This window comes from Raphanus sativus, chromosome 8, assembly GCF_000801105.2.
Source record: "Raphanus sativus cultivar WK10039 chromosome 8, ASM80110v3, whole genome shotgun sequence".
NCBI classification, from domain to species: domain Eukaryota; kingdom Viridiplantae; phylum Streptophyta; class Magnoliopsida; order Brassicales; family Brassicaceae; genus Raphanus; species Raphanus sativus.
The window spans coordinates 4,287,025-4,303,407 of record NC_079518.1 but is presented as its reverse complement, the minus strand read 5'-3'; the positions used below and the strand labels follow the sequence as shown (position 1 = coordinate 4,303,407).

The 16,383-nt window shown below is 30.6% G+C and overlaps 3 protein-coding genes across 15 annotated transcripts; 1 reads left to right on the top strand and 2 right to left on the bottom strand.

Annotated features, from left to right (window-relative positions):
- Positions 1 to 7,573: 7,573 nt before the first annotated feature.
- LOC108819329 (transcription factor bHLH94) lies at positions 7,574 to 13,935 on the top strand. Of its 13 annotated transcripts, XR_008937221.1 has the most exons (5): positions 7,574 to 8,210; positions 8,707 to 9,090; positions 12,384 to 12,466; positions 12,679 to 12,774; positions 13,374 to 13,935. XR_008937221.1 is itself a non-coding variant. In XM_056991594.1 (4 exons), the coding sequence occupies exons 1-3, from the start codon at positions 7,776 to 7,778 to the stop codon at positions 12,426 to 12,428; spliced, it is 855 nt and encodes a 284-aa protein (XP_056847574.1). In that variant the 5' UTR covers positions 7,574 to 7,775; the 3' UTR covers positions 12,429 to 12,466; positions 13,374 to 13,935. The 13 variants fall into 13 exon arrangements, 11 of the variants coding, with proteins under 11 accessions (XP_056847574.1, XP_056847569.1, XP_056847573.1 ...); XR_008937220.1 differs by having other exon boundaries at positions 12,384 to 12,774; XM_056991594.1 differs by lacking the exon at positions 12,679 to 12,774 and having other exon boundaries at positions 12,393 to 12,466.
- On the bottom strand, positions 13,222 to 14,534 carry LOC108821269 (cytochrome c oxidase subunit 6b-3-like). The gene is made up of 5 exons (XM_018594317.2): positions 14,378 to 14,534; positions 13,968 to 14,054; positions 13,768 to 13,850; positions 13,586 to 13,667; positions 13,222 to 13,484 (listed from the first exon to the last, which is right to left on the bottom strand). The coding sequence occupies exons 1-5, from the start codon at positions 14,417 to 14,419 to the stop codon at positions 13,431 to 13,433; spliced, it is 348 nt and encodes a 115-aa protein (XP_018449819.1). The 5' UTR covers positions 14,420 to 14,534; the 3' UTR covers positions 13,222 to 13,430.
- Positions 14,535 to 14,698: 164 nt separating this feature from the next.
- On the bottom strand, positions 14,699 to 16,372 carry LOC108820837 (alcohol dehydrogenase-like 5; the record flags this gene model as incomplete). The annotated part of the gene is given in 7 exon segments (XM_056993277.1): positions 14,699 to 14,976; positions 15,096 to 15,257; positions 15,346 to 15,441; positions 15,528 to 15,592; positions 15,674 to 15,749; positions 15,934 to 16,016; positions 16,181 to 16,372. Coding segments are annotated over 7 exon segments (791 nt in total), but the record flags the coding sequence as incomplete, so codon positions are not given.
- Positions 16,373 to 16,383: the final 11 nt, after the last annotated feature.

The following is a 16,383-nucleotide window of genomic DNA, read 5'->3' as shown; positions in this document are numbered from 1 at the left end:
TATAGTTTTCACATATATTAATAAAACATACTGTATTAAATTTCATTTATATATTCATAATTTTTGTGATTATTCTATAGTTTTAAACCAATAAAAATCTAATAAGTGCAATTAAGTTTTTTGAATTTTGTAATTAGTAGATAAAACATGTATTGAAAATATAAAATATTTTTTTTGAAACATTTTTTTTTGTTTAGAGTATGTAACTTTATGAAAACGAAGAAAGTATTGATTTAGTTTTTTTTTCTGCTATTAATGCAGCTTTGTTTTGTCACTATCAAATTCCATCTTCATATTTTTGTCATTTTTTGTGTCTTTACTTTTGCATTGACGGTCATGAAAAGAGTATATTTTTTAGTATACATATTTCTAATATAGTATACTATTACCACAGCTTTTTAAAACACCATGAATATTACTAATAAAAAAACAAAATAATACTAAAAATACCACCAAACTTTTTTGTAAGGATTAAATATTTTAAGAATCTTTTTCTGATAGTTGTAGATTTTCTAAAATAAACTATACTTTTGTAATTAAATATACTCCCAAAAATATTATTTTTGGATATATACATTTATTGGTATCTTCCAATACTAAAATTTCTTATTCCTCAACATCTAAAGTGTCCACATCGGATTAACTAATACACCAATAAAAATGCATTTTAATGGTGCCACATCATTTCTAAATTAGCATATCAATTTTATTAAGACATTTGTGATTCTCCACAAACGATTGATGATAGACCTTTGCCTTTCTTTATTTGTAATCTTAATGGCATTCTGGATTCATTTACCAAGATTTCTCCAAATCAGAAACCATTGCTTTCTTTTTTTTTTATAGTAGTTCTTACAGTTCTAAAATATGTGAGGAGGTGTCACTATTTTGTGCACTACTTGTAAATTTTTCTACCAGAAAAAAAAAAAGAGAAAACCCTACTTCATAGTATTAAACTTAAATTTTTTATCAAGAAGGCAAATGTGTAGGTTTTCAACTTCTTTCTACAAACAAAGAACGTTTTGTCAAATGAAGTTACAATTTAACAACTACAACAAAAAAAGGGAAATAACTTAATACACGCCAGGTATGATCCTCCTAGCCGTGTGGAATGCAAGTTGGGGCTGACGATGTATATATATCGCAATGTATTCTAATTATCGTCTATTGATATTAGCAGAACTAATTAATGATATGGTATGAAAATCTGATGAGGAGTTGATTCGGACAAGTACACATTATTATCTCATGTATGAATTTAGGGCAGCGGAATTTACGGTTGCACCATATGCTAGTCGATTTTTTTTCTATTTTTAAACTGATTAATGTCCATTTACTACCAGTTAAGGAATTTTATTTTAAACGTATATTAAAGTTGTATTTTATTAGGATGATTAATTTTATTGTTATTGATGTAACATTTCAAGTTCTGTATTAGTAATTGTGTAATAGTTCCAACTTCCAATTTTTATTGTTTAGAGTTACTGAGAGCAATAGCTGCATGCAGTTGGAACACCAGACCAACACAACAATTTTTGAACTAAACCTTGAAAACGTGTTAATATCTTTCAACTGATGGCCCCGCGCGCATAGATTTGTTTTTCTGTAGATTTGTTTTCATTTCGAAAAATAAACTATATATTTGTTTTCATTTTGAGCAGTTTTCTTGAACTTTTTTTTTAAACTTATTTATAAGGTGAAGCTTCTTTTTCTTAGAACTTAAAGGTAAAGCTTCTTTGAGTTTAATATAATGTATGTGACCCAGAACCAGTGATCAAATCTTTAAGAAATTTTCAACAAAGCATGGACCAATTATTGGTAGAGAAGAAATATGAGTCTACTGACAACAACAGTCACAAAAATGAGATCTTAAGTTTAATACGAAAAGAGTTGCCACAATATTTAACAAAAAAATTCTTGAACATTTTACCAAAAAGAGTTGCCACAAATCCGACAAAATTGTGGCCAGAGAGCATCACGACTCATAAATCATTTGATTTACTAAACGTATTAAACAATCGCATTTTTTCACTATCGGAACAAATAAAATCACTACAGATTTTATGTTCTAATATATTAGAGTTTTAAAATAAATAGACATGGGATGAGAACTAAAGAAAGTGGGCGTCTGAAATATACGACAACCAAAAAACCTGCAACGTGTTACACGCTAGCAAAATTACTGCATTCTCAGTGTCATCTGTTTATATTTTTGTGTATAAATAAAAAATTACCGACTGGGAGATTGTTTTATACTAATCGTAATTAGAGTTCAGGTTTAGAGAAATCTGATATTCTGCCGTGTTTAATAAATACAACCAATTTATAATAAGTTAGTTGGTATTTAGAAACTAAAATGTTTTAGTTTGTTTTATCATAATTAAATTTTATGTATTTTGTCAAAGCTCTATCGAAGACGACATAGCTGTCCTTCGGCAAAAATTATTTGTTTTCATGTTATTGTACTCAGACACCAAAAATGATTGAATTAAGTAATGTTACTAGTTTAGTAGCTACAGTTATTAATTCTTTTTTTTTGTAACTGACAGTTATTAATTCTTGACATCATTGATGAACCCTATTTTGTTTAAAACCTATTTTGTTTAAATTATTACGTAGACAATAAAATATTGCTAAACCAAAGATCACGGAAATACATTGAACAATCAAGAAAAGCCAGTATTATCTAAGTAATAAGTTGACACCTATCATAAGTACTCGGAGGGGAGTGATAAACTAAATATAGCAACAGCGATAGCCTAGTCAAAAGATAAAAGAAACATAGTGGGTCAGATTATTTATAAATTTGAGCACGTTAGAATCGATACAGTAAGAAAACAATTAACATAGATGGTATAGGAAAAAAATATACAATGGCTATTTGATACGCGCATGCATATCTATGTGGAAAAAATTACAATATTTATAATTAATTTATGTGAATTACTTGACTTTATTTTCTTTAACACTTTAATATTTGTTTGAAATTATTACAAAAAGTATGGAGTATAAATAAAAACTGAAAAAGTAATGATTTTTTCACACTGGAAATAGAATAGATATATGTTAATGATACATTAACAGTGTCATGACAATCTTATTAGAGTCAAAGGTAAATAACTAAATGTTTTCGTACCTGCACCTACACAAACATGCGAATCATTCTAATATTACAAAAAAAACGATATATCATTTTTCATGATTTATAGAGAAATTTTCTTCTTTAATCGTCTCAATTTTGTTCATTATTAACTTTGTGAAGCTACAATAAACAAGTTGAAAACAAAACACAAGCCAGAACAACCTAAAGCCTTAAATGGATCATTGGAGATAGAAACATCAACCCTAAAATTTTAGTCAAAAAAAAAAACATCAACCCTAAAACCCAAAAACAACTTGACTGAAAAACTTAAAAAATAAGAATCAGATGACGAAAAGCAAAAGTCTCATGCCGGGAACTGTTGCTGCAACATCCACTTGTAACTAAACTTTTTCGTGTATGGTTCTATAGATTTGTGCTAAAGATATTTAGATTTAAGTTACCATAATCCCATTGGTCAACTAATTGGCTTTAGTTTCCCAAATTATATGATGATTTGAGATCGATTAAAAACTGAGTAGTCAAACAATTTATTAGCTGAATTGAAAATGTTATTTCTTAGACATCTCCAGTGTATTATAACTCTCTCTATATTTCATTTTAAAATAGAATAATTTTATTATAGTGTTGGATTTGATCCAATAATTTACTATATAATAAAGTTAATCTATAATGGAATGATATTTTGGAGTAAAAAACAACATTCTTCTATATTTCACTATATATATAGAGTAACTCTATTATATAGTAAATCATTGGAGTAAATGCAACACTATAATAGAGTTATTCGATTTTGGAGTAAATTATATAGAGAATTAGACTATTTCCAATGACACTCTATAATTTTCTTCGTGTAATTCTTTTATAGAGTTGCATTTGCTCCAATGATTTACTCTATAATAGAATTGCTCTAATAATACAGTGAGATATAAATGAATATTTTTTAACTCTATATTTGGAGTAAAACGATATTTCTTTATATTTCACTCTATTATAGTGTAATTCTATTATAAAATAAACAATTAAAGCAAATACAACTCTATAATAAAATTGCATTATTTTAGAATGAAAATTATAAAGTATCATTGGAGATGATTTATAATGTACCATTTGAGATGTCCTTATAGACATGTTTATATGTCATGTAATCTAGAGTGGAAGGTACTAACTAGAACATGAGTGGTCATATAGGAAGTCACTGTAAATCTGAAGACAAAATGTTCATAAACAATATCCAGTCTATGGATCAACGGTATTATAAGTATTTCTCCCTGTTCATAAAAAATATCCAGTCTATGGATCAAGAGTTGGCTAGTGTCCTTCCAAGAATGTATATATCTTTAATTAATGAATATATCACAAAATAACTTGCGTTAAGTAATATCAAAGATTTCTTATCTTCACATGTGACAGAAAAAGCTATCATTTCACCTAAGCAAGAGAAGAGGTATAGTTTCTCCCAAAATCTTCGTTCCTTTCCTATTTTTGACACTGTTATTGGGTTTTTCTTCTGTAATTAGAAAACTATCAAAAACATTTTTATTTGGTTTTCCGAACTTCAACAAGTTTACTCATATTAATATTGCAGGAGAGTTTATCTCTCAAATGACAAAATTACCTAAACAATCAATATATAGTCACAATATTTGCAAACAAAAATAGGAAACATCCATCATAATAAACTGAAAGTGGAGTCTGAGACATATATTTAACATAATGAAGGACTATATATATATAAATCTTTCGATTAACTTGTTTGTTTGTTATTCTATAAAGTTTTATTTAATTATGCTGAAAATTCAGTATATAAATGTAACGTATGCTTATAATTAATCAATTTGGTTTTGATAATATAGAATAAAAACAAAGATTAAGAAGAGAAGGGGAAAAATGTAACAATGATAAGGGGAATGATTCGGAGGATGACATAAGAAAACAAGCCCATTGGAAAATTGGAAGCTGTGTTCTTGGGAAAGTACCTGAGAGACAATAAAAGAGAAGCTTGTGAAGTCACATGGACTCTTCTGGACGTATGCTCATGGCTTCTTATCTTATTTTCTTACCCTTTTTCATAAATTAAACTTCACTTTAAACATCAACAACGAAAACAATACTTTCATATGATCAACACAAAATAAATATCATTCATCTACAATGGTAAAATGATGAACAAACTGATTAAAAATATACGTCTCATTTGAATATCCAGAGTGAAAATTCATCTTGTGCCACATTACTTCTTTGTGGATTTCTTCATAGTTCTGAAATATTCTTAATGTTAGAAAAATAAGTAAAATGATGAACAAACTGATCAAAAATATATGTAGTTGTTCTAACACAGAGGATGATCGAAAGATATTTTTAGATGATAGTTAACCAATAAAACATTTAGATAATTAGTTGTTTTGATGATATATGTATAACATTAGGTACACAGATTCAAAGGAGACAAGATTACTGGAGCTTATATTTATTTTAAATGCATGCAATAAGATTCTTTGTATGTTCATGAAGTTTTTGTCCTCAAGTTTTATGTTCACATGTGATTTTTTGTTTGGAGACAAAATGGTTCAGATTTTAAGATCCCAAGTGTCCGACCAATTTGACTACAAAACGCAGCCCTAGTCATATCTATTTAATTCTCCAACTTTTTTATTCATATTAAAATTAATTTTGATTATAGTACCTTTTTTACAAAGTGATTAGATAAGAATAATAGAAAGATGCCACTTAATTTAAAATAGATAACATTTTGTTTCTGTTAACGAAGGTTTTAATACACAACATGTGCTATCAATTTCTTACATGTCAAGTGGACATCTTGATTTTAAACAAATGTACATATTATCAGAAAACAAATTTGCTAAACCTGGCATTATGCGATATCCACCGGCCAAAATAAATCTTATTTTGGTTGATTATTTTTATAATCTGATAATAAATTTTGGATTTTTGTAAGTTCAAACAAATACGAAGCCATTAGTTTATATGTATTATTTTTTATCTATGTTAAATCGAACATGTTTATAGCTAGACGACCGAAAGCCTGCAAATAGAATCTCTTATTTGGTCTTGACGTCTTGTGGTCTACAAATCACACGTGCGAAGTAAAAAAAAATGTTCTAAAAATATTCTAGCGTTTTCTATTCATTTTTTTCTTTCAGCGATTCTATTCATTTTATAAGTTAAAATTATAAACGTAACTTTTTTAAAAAAAAATTGTTAATAAAATTACTATTAATTAAAAGGTATTGGAAATAATTTATCATAGATGATAATATACTATTTGTTACAAAATTTAATATGATGTTTAATATTTATATACACACAGCAATTTCTCTATAGATTTGTTAAATTTATAAAGAGTTATAATGAGTTTTTAATATTTATAAAATCTATGGAACTATTCCATTACAATCATTTTAAGAGTATTAAGTATAAATACAGTAGTTTGAAAGTTTTGTTTTATAAATTAAAATGTTAAAAATATAAGTCCAAATAACACTAGATTTTGATAAAATTATAAAATCATTAAAACTCAAACTTTTTAAATAACAATAGATTGTATATGTCATTAAAAATCATCAAAACAATAATATTTGATTTTTATAAAAATGTTAGAATCAGCCAATAACTATAAAACTTTAAAATTCTAAGAATCATTATAAATGTATTTCTTTATAAATGTATTTCTGACTAACATTCTCCTAGTAAGAGAGACCCCTTGGATTGGAAACAGAGAGTAGTGACCATAAATTCAAGATGATTAACTGTTTTAGTTCACGAAGTTGGATGGAAAACATTTCCTCAAAAAAAAAAAAAGTTAACCACAAGGTGGTGGGCTAGTGGTCGTGAGACAGTTCCAACGCCGATAAGAACCCAGGTTCGAATACTCTTTGTGGCCATGAAATGCTTTACGCCCTTCCCAAGTTTAAATTTAAGCGCGGCATTGATGTTGGGTCCTTGGGTAATGGGTATTAGTAACGGCTGGTTTCGGGCCAAGGGTGACTACGGGCCTAAAGATTGCGGAAAGCTACGGAAGTGACTACGGGCCTATGGATTGTGGAAAGCTACGGAAGTGTCTACGGGTCTACGGGTTGCGGAACATCTCTCTTAAAAAAAAAAAAAAGTTGGATGGAAAACATAAGGTTTTTCTCGTAGAATTTTCGACCAACAAATCGGAGGTAAAAAAACGTGAGTTGAGAAAACGAAAAATTAATTGATGAACTGATTGTTGACAAAACAAAAGTTGACGAATTAGCAACAAAACTAAACACTCTTCACAAAGCTTCTCTCCATCGACCGAACAGCAAGAGCCACAATAAACAAACACAAATTTGTTTGATCTCCATACTCCCTCTTTCACTCTATATTATATTCCTCCATGCCGGTGACTATTCTTGAGAGTTTAATATTTTCTAAAATCAATTTTTTTTTTTTTTTTGGACAAATTTCTAAAATCAATTTAAAAGGAATCTTTATATAATTAACTACAATCTTAGTTTCCTTTAGTGGGTCTTAATCGTTTTGCCTTTATTTCCCCCTCAAGATAAAGGAGAGCAACAAAAACTTTCTGTCTAAATTGTTTATCCTCTCATTCTCTTTCCCTCTCTTGATTCTCAACCCGTTTTTCTCATATATCTTATTTTATCTTTTCAACATTCTCTAGCTAAAAATGCCTTTAGAGTCTGTTGTATACCCGCAAGATCCACTCGATTACCTCTCCACTTGCAAAGATTTCACGTTCCAAGATCTGTACTATCAAGAAGAGGTAGTAGTAGCTCAAGACACGAAGAACAACATTAACAAGTTAGGGCAAGAACAGAGCTTGGAAAACGATAAGGAGCAAGATCGTCAATGGCGAGACTATCATCAATACCCTTTACTTCCTTATTTGGAAGAAGAACTTGGTCTTCCCGCCATTGAAATGGAGAGTCCTCCTCCTCTGCAGCAGAGGAGGAAGAGGAGGAGAACTAGAAGCAACAAGAACGTGGAAGAGATCGAGAACCAGAGAATGACTCACATCGCCGTCGAGAGAAATCGCCGAAAACAGATGAACGAGTACCTAGCCGTGCTCCGTTCTCTAATGCCTACCTCTTATGCTCAAAGGGTAATTGAGTCTTTAATTACCCACACACTTATGACATATATTATTTGGTCACTATTGTTCATAGGTTGTCCTTGTTTTACTTACTTGGCATAGTACTTAGTTTTGCGTCTTTTGAGGTTTTTCAGACCAAAAAGACAAAAACTCATTTTTGTGGTCAAGTATGAGAATTAGCTTTATAACAGTTAACAAAAAAGTTAAAACTCATTTTCTAGGCAAGGGGGATGCGTTTGTATACCTACATATATGTGTATACTTTATGCGGTATGTTTTTGACCAAAAAGTGATTTTTGTAAGGTAGGTTTTTTGCAGTATTTTTATAATCTTTTTAAAAAAAAAACGTATTATAAAAAGTAGCAAGAGAGAATGACTTAGAATATTATGATGTTTTTTTTGGTTAATGATGTTATAATTCTTAACAAAAACAACAATCCTAAACCTGTATGCAACTATAGCGTGATACAACGCCAATGTAATTATATGGATTCTTGTGGTAAAGGGAGATCAAGCATCGATAGTAGGAGGAGCTATTAATTACGTGAAGGAATTGGAGCACATCTTACAATCTATGGAGCCTAAAAGGATCACGACCACAACCCATGAAGCTAACACTAGCTGTAGCTCGTTAGTGGATCCCTTCTCAGATTTTTTCTCTTTCCCTCAATACTCGACAAAGTCATCATTAATAACGGAAGGCTCATCTTCGCCGGCGGAGATAGAAGTGACGGTGGCGGAAGGCCACGCGAACATCAAGATAATGGTGAAGAAAAAGCCAAAGCAGCTTCTTAAGCTTGTAGCTTCGATACAGAGCCTAAGACTCACTCTTCTTCATCTTAATGTCACCACTCTCGACAACTCGATTCTCTACTCCATCAGCGTCAAGGTACGTATACATTTTCCAGTTTTATTTTAATTATTTATTTTAAAGTAATTTGAGTATCATAATGGTGCATGTATGTAAAGAAAATGTAACAATCAGGGGACCAGCCTAGAAAACAAACATGAATTTGTGTCGATCTATATGCACGAGTTCTATACTAGTTTTTGTAGTGTGGACGTTTAGTGGTCACAGGATTGTAGTTGCAATATGTACGGACGGACAACCAAGTGAGGCCACCACTTGTTTCAGGAGAATTTCATATCTCGTTTCTTAACAAAATATAAATTTTATTATAAAATTTACATTATTTTGTCAGCTTTGACTTTTTCCAAGAATCGTTATATATACTTCTATTTTATTAAAACTGGGTTGCTCAGGTTGAAGAAGGAAGCCAACTGAGTACCGTGGACGACATTGCAGCAGCTGTGAATCAAATCATACGAAGGATTCAAGAAGAGTCGTAATGATTTAGCTATAGCTTAAATTATTTAGTTTCCAATGTTTCCTTTTCCCTTAAATGTATTTAGAAGTTGCATTTTTGTCTCGTGTAAATCAATCAGTTGTCTTTGGTCGCTACTCTATGTCATATCTGTTTGTAGAAAAGGGTTGAATTTTTATAAATGGTTTATAAGAGCACGTCCAACGCTAGTTTTTAACAATGTTTCTTAGAAAAGAAAATATTATAATATTTAGTTTTTAGGTTTTTGTGCCCGCAAAAGTCCGTAAGGATCAATTCTTCTGCAAGTTTGTCACTGTTCGCGGATCCCACTACACGTAGCGGTCCACGATTTGTTAATTTTTTTTATTTAATTCGAACAAAAAAAAAGAAAATAAAATATTCCAAATTTTTTTCTTGGTTATCGAGCCTGACGTGCTCTGCGTTGTGGGTGCCCTAAGTCGACAGGTTGGTGATATTGGCCGCTAATGGTCATACTACACACTTGCCTAATGTTCTTGATGTGACATGTTAACGTTGATTACACGTAATAATTGATTATGGATCGGTCTCTTCTTCAAAAATGTTTGCATCTTTAAATCCTCTATTGGAACTTTGAAAGTGTGTGAGTACAACTCTGAATCCTTTAACCAAAGCTAAGGATTTACCATTATGTTATAAGAGGGTGATCTTTATTAATAAAAATCATGTAGCCGACCATAAGGTAATCTCCAATGGAACACCAAAATATTAAATTTGGTGTAATTTCATCTCCAATAGAAAACCAAAAATTACACTATCTCACCAAATTTGGTGTAGAGTGAATAGTGTTACACCAAATTTGGTGTAACACTATTCACCACACCAAATAATTTATATTCATATCTTATTGTATTTTCATTTAATAATATAGTTCAATTATTATTTTTAGTTAATTTAAATTTGTTTCAATTATTATTATTAACATTTCAAATTTGTAATTAAATATAAATATATTGTATTATTTATATTTTTAATTATTTTTACATAATTCAAATATTTTTCTTTTGATTTCAGGTAAAATCACTAAGTTATAATTATAATTTTTATGCTATGAAAATAAAATATCATAGAACTTTATATTTTATTTTATTATTAAATAAGAAATCACTAAATGGTTATTATCATTTATTTTGTTTTAAATTTGGATTCTAATTTTTTATTTAAATTATATTTAATATTATTAAATTCACTAAACTTGAAAAATATTTTTTTTATTTTATAATATAGTTAAACATGTATTACTGACTAATACAAATTTATTAAAATAAATATATTGTTACGTTATTTGATTTTCATAATTAGTGTTTTGTAGCTTTTAATATAGTATTTTATGTACATTAAATACATGTATAATATTGTTAAACAATAACATATAAATGTAAAAAAAATGTATTTTTACGAAAAATTAACGAATATAATATAAAGTGTGATAAAACAATTATTTATCAATTTCAAATACTAAAATTAAAAAAATATTAAAATAAAAAATATCAAATAATATAATATTATTTTTGGTGTAATATTTGGTGTTATGGTTGGAGATGACCAAAAATGTTTGACACCAAAACACCAAATTTAGTGTAATTTCAACATCAAATTTAGTGTCATGGTTGAAGATGCTCTAACAAACATGCATCAAAAAAAAAAAAAAAAAAAACAAACATGCATCAATTATTCACCTCGAGATATGAACCATATGAATAGACAACACTATGAATCGCAATATAAATAAACCTTCTTATAATTATTTTGCGAAGTCTGTATTTCAGGCTTTCAGCTAAGTTAAAGTAAGCGCTAAATCAAACTAAATATTTGCGTAACATAAAAAAGCCCATTCTCCAAAATCAAACATAAGATAAAAAAAATTCTTTCTTCGGGAGATAGGATGTCAAAACGAAAAGAACTTTTTTTGTACGAATTTACAGTGAGAATAATAGCAATCCACTTCCATGAATCCCAACGTACCTTCATAATAATGCCAATGATGGGTCTTCATAATAATGCCAATGATCATCATCTCCTTTCTTCCATAAATCCCAACGTACAGCTGAATTTCTTTATTAGGACACAAAATCAGCGGTACGTTGGGATTCATGGAAGAAAGGAGATGATGATCATTGGCATTATTATGAAGACCCATCAAAGAACATGAAGCCTAATATTCACTTTCAGGGTTAAAAGACAAAAAAAGTAGAGCTACGTATTATTAGAAAAAGTAAAAAGTAAAAAGTAAAGCCTATAGATATATGAGCTGAAAAAAGATATGAGAATATAACTATAACATCCCCACCCCCGTCCCCCAAACGCTTCAGATAAAAAAAAGATATAAGTTGAAAAAGAAAAGTCTATAGAGACATGAATCAAACTTCGTCTGTGAGAAGTTTCATTATATCTATATAAAAAATACTTCAGAAAGATACTGTTTTCTTCAGCAACTTTTTGTGTTTAGATTCAGTATCTTGCAGCTTTCTCTTTATCTTTTTGTTTGATTATTGTATCTATAAATGTATTCAAATTGGTATTACCTAAAAAAGAGGTTCATAATAGTGATATACAGTATAACCTCTTTAAATTAATAATCAATAGATTAATATCTCTATTAATTAATATAATTTTATAGTCCTAAATTGAGTTTTTGGTTTAATTAATATCTCGATAAATTAATAATCTCTATAAATTAATAAAAAATTATAGTTTTGGTGTAGTCCTAACATTATTAATTTATAGAGGTTTCACTGTATATGGACTAGTTTCTATTTTCTATATATATTGGATATCCAATTATTCAATTATTAGAACTAAACTATTTTAAAATTAGGGCATCCAGGTGCTGGAGATATTTACGGTGGTGAGTCTCGGCTAGCCAGTCTAGGCTCTCGTTTCTCCATGTTAATGAGCAAGGTACTACTACAAATTTTGAAGCTTTTGGTTGATTATTATTAACTAATGGGTTCCAATAAAGACTTAACCCTTTTAGATATAATGAAGAATAAAAATGGCAACAAAAGAAGAGCCTAAGCCTTTTTTTTTGTTTTGAGCAAAAGAGCCTAAGCCTTTTGTGAACCACTCAACTCAAATATGGCTGCACCTGATTATATTGTTTCCATCAAAAGCGATGTTTATATTCCATCATCTACTGGAAACATGGCGAGAGTTGTTGAAGGGCATGGCCGGTATCTTGGCCACCAGAGAACCATCTCTCCGGACAGGTGAAAAATGTGTTTTTGTTTGTTTGTATCTTGGTCACCAGAGTCTCTGCCAGATATTCCAGTAGAGTGAGACGATGTGACATGACATTGTAGATTTCACAGGCCTTGTGGGACATGTTCCTATGCTTATTGCCATTGGGGACAAGTTTGATGATAGCTATAGGCATATAATTATGTAACTGTTAGAGAGCATTATATAATGAAAATTACTTCTGATGACTGAATCAGATGTAATCAAACAGTTATGGTAACGATTTGATATATCACTTTCTTACAACATGATTCCACTATCTTTCACCATCCGTTATCTCCATATAATAATAAAGGAAGTATTGCCCAAATAAATACGAGATAAAACTTATAAATCATTCCAATTTTTCTTTAGATTAGAATACTAATTATGTATGAACCATTAAAGAATATGTATCCGGTACTAAAAATTGAAGCTCGCCGTGCAAAAGCATATTGATCAGGAAGAACAACAAAACAGAAGAACTGGATGATCCTCAAAACTTGAGTTGATCATAAAAAATAAAAAATAAAAAATTTGAGGTAATAAAAAAATTGTTGAATTCTCACATTTTATTAAAATTCTGCAGACAGCAAAAGAGGACGATGGGATGGGCTTATTCATCATTCATCAAGCGGGAGTTGTCTTAAAGAGGACCAGGGAAAGTTCCATTCTCTCTTTGCTCGTTCCACCTATCAACCTATAAGTACAAACACACACAAGAAGATAGTTTTAATGACACCTTGTAAAAATCTCAAGATAGTCAAGGAGGTGAAGGATACTTAGTATATATATATATACCCATTCGCTGGGGCAAAGAGATCGATAAAACTTTGCAAACTTATCGCATTCTGGAGCATCGTCACCCTTAGCAGCTACACATCTGGGAGATTTGAAAATCAATCACAAAGACTTAGAGATAAGGAGGGACCGATTCAGTTTAGGAAAATTTACAGAAGAACATCGTTATTTTTTTTTTTCACCTGTGATACTCAATGTAACGTGTGAAACAATGCCTCGTTTGGTTTGTGGTCGGGAAACGGAAATCAGCAGGAGCTGTCTTAAGCTGCAAAGACACAAACAAACAAAAAAGAAAAAAAACACAACAGGAGCCAACTCAATCAATCAATCAAATAACAAGTGCATCAAAGACTTTGATTCAAAGTTAGTCTCTCTACATTACCGTGATATCATCAGGAGTCTCCTCACTAGTGTTTTCGTCACTAGGATCCTCTTTAACTTGCTTCACTTCATTCTCCAAATGATATTGCTTGCCATATATAAAAAATAAATTGTTAGACCAAACGATACCAATCTTTTAAGATAAATTAAATCCTTTTTTTTTAACATCAACATGTCATATTATTAATGTGATGAAATTACGTAGTCATTATGTATCATAGTTGTGACAAAATTAAATCCATTTTTTTATGTAATGAATAGAGAAAGGAATCTAATTTCCGCTCGTTCTCCAATGATAAATCATCAAAAAAATCGAATTGAATCAGATCTAACAAAGAGAGAAACACACAAACGATCAGCTGACTATTCGGATGAAAACCAAAAACTGAAAATGGCAGTGAAGAATAATACCTCGGAGAGAGACGGAGTTTTAGCAGACACAGCTTCCGCCATTTGGACCGAGAGAGCGACGAGGATCGGAGGAGAAGACAGAGAATCTTCAGGTGATGATAAACACAACACTCGAGAGCTAATAATTGTTATGTTTACGTTCTCATCATGATCGACTTCTATCTGGTCTGGTTCTTTCCTACTTACATATGAAACGACAGTGTTTTGTTTTCGCATAAAATGGGCCTGGATTTTGTGAATCTTCGTTAGGCCCAATATATTTTCCATGCTCGGTTACTTCTTACTTTTTTTTCTTTTGGAATTTTGTTTTTACTATATACCTTAAACCTTTAAAGAAGATATAAATTGTGTTTCTCTTCTACCAAATATTTAAAGCAATACAAGCAGCAAATTCACAACAAAGGAAATAACATTTGATAAATTTTGAATACAGTTTTTTTTGTTCCCAACAACAATCAGCTCAAATTATGATTGGAAACCAATTACTTATCCATCCATAGGACACAACGGATAGTCTCTCCCTTCACCAATAAGTCCAAAGCCTTGTTAATTTCCTCAAAGCTTAACTCGTGTGTAACAAAACCGTCCAGATTAAGTTCCTGCAGTTTAAGAAATTATAATAATATAAAATCACATCACCACCATTGTACATAATCTGGTTTGAAAAATAAGTAAGCACTACAACTTTTTGTTTTGTATGTAGATTCATTTTTATTACCTTTTTCAAATAACTATCCACGAGAATTGGAATATCAAGTTTAGGTTTCAGCCCACCAAATAAAGTTCCGCATACAGTTCTGCCTCTGAGAAGATCATGACTACCCAAGCTTATTGGCAACATATGTTTTTCCATTCCTAAAATTACCGTTTTACCCGATCCCTAAAAAGAATCAATAGGAAACCGGATTACGATTTAGCATGGAGTGATGGTCAACCAAACAGAAACCGTCTAACCGGTAAAAACGTACCGTGCGTGTGCTATTGAAAGCCTCTTCCATCAAGGAAGTTAAACCAATGCATTCAAAACTATAGTCAACTCCTCCTTCGGTCATTTCTTTAATAACCTTTTCCCATAATTATAAAAAGAAAATGTAAAATTAATTTCTATAAAAAACGAAAACTTTATAGAAAAAGGTGTAAATTGACAAACTTGGCTAATCTTTTTCTCTTCAGATAAAGCAGGGTTGACGAAGTCCGTGATACCAAATCGTTTACCTACTCAACAACAGTGGTGGTTGTATGTGTTTTAAATGATAAAGATATAACATAAACATATAAATAATAGACCAACCATACCTATTTCAAATTTTTCTGGATTGAGATCTACACCGATGATCTTTGCAGCCCCACGTAGCCTGGCCCCTTCTGCAACCTTTTTACCAAATTATTTTTATTTAGTATTTTCAATCATAGAACACTATATACATATTCGCAAATAAACTACAAATAATTCATTTTTTTATTTAGTCTTTGCAATCATAGAACACTATGATTCGCAAATAAACTACTAATCGTTCATGTTGTAGCTTATGTTTTTATACAGACAAAAGGTGTACCGCAAGTCCAACAGCCCCAAGGCCGAAGATAGCGACTGTGGAACCTTCCTCCACGTTAGCCACCTTCCATGCAGCTCCAACTCCTGTTTCCACGTGACGCACCAACGATCCATTATCTAACTTCTAATTTAATATATATTTATCCAACCCTTAATTTCTACTTCCGTTAACGCTTTAACCTTGGATAAAATTATAATATCACAATCAAACCCTAAAAAGAATATGAAATGAAGATGGTAGTTTTTACCAGTGGAGACGCAGCAGCTGAGCAAGGCCGCTTTATCAACGGGGATTTCAGGGGAGATTTTGACGAGATGTGCGATGTCAACTACAGTGTATTCAGAAAAACTCGAGACGAAGAAAAAATGGTAAATATCCTCTCCCGAGGAATCTTTAAACCTGGAAGCCATTTCCATATCGCCTCGTGTTTGATACAAAAATCATCGCAAA

What these genes read in the sequence shown, in the direction of transcription:
- LOC108819329 (XM_018592341.2), top strand. Translation starts at nt 7,776, where the DNA reads ATGCCTTTAGAGTCTGTTGTATACCCGCAAGATCCACTCGATTACCTC. An exon ending in CTACCTCTTATGCTCAAAGG is followed by an intron (nt 8,211 to 8,706) that starts GTAATTGAGTCT and finishes CTTGTGGTAAAG; the next exon opens with GGAGATCAAGCATCGATAGT. An exon ending in TCTACTCCATCAGCGTCAAG is followed by an intron (nt 9,091 to 9,464) that starts GTACGTATACAT and finishes TGGGTTGCTCAG; the next exon opens with GTTGAAGAAGGAAGCCAACT.
- LOC108821269 (XM_018594317.2), bottom strand. Translation starts at nt 14,419, where the DNA reads ATGGCGGAAGCTGTGTCTGCTAAAACTCCGTCTCTCTCCGAG. An exon ending in AAACTCCGTCTCTCTCCGAG is followed by an intron (nt 14,055 to 14,377) that starts GTATTATTCTTC and finishes ATATATGGCAAG; the next exon opens with CAATATCATTTGGAGAATGA. An exon ending in AGACTCCTGATGATATCACG is followed by an intron (nt 13,851 to 13,967) that starts GTAATGTAGAGA and finishes GTGTCTTTGCAG; the next exon opens with CTTAAGACAGCTCCTGCTGA.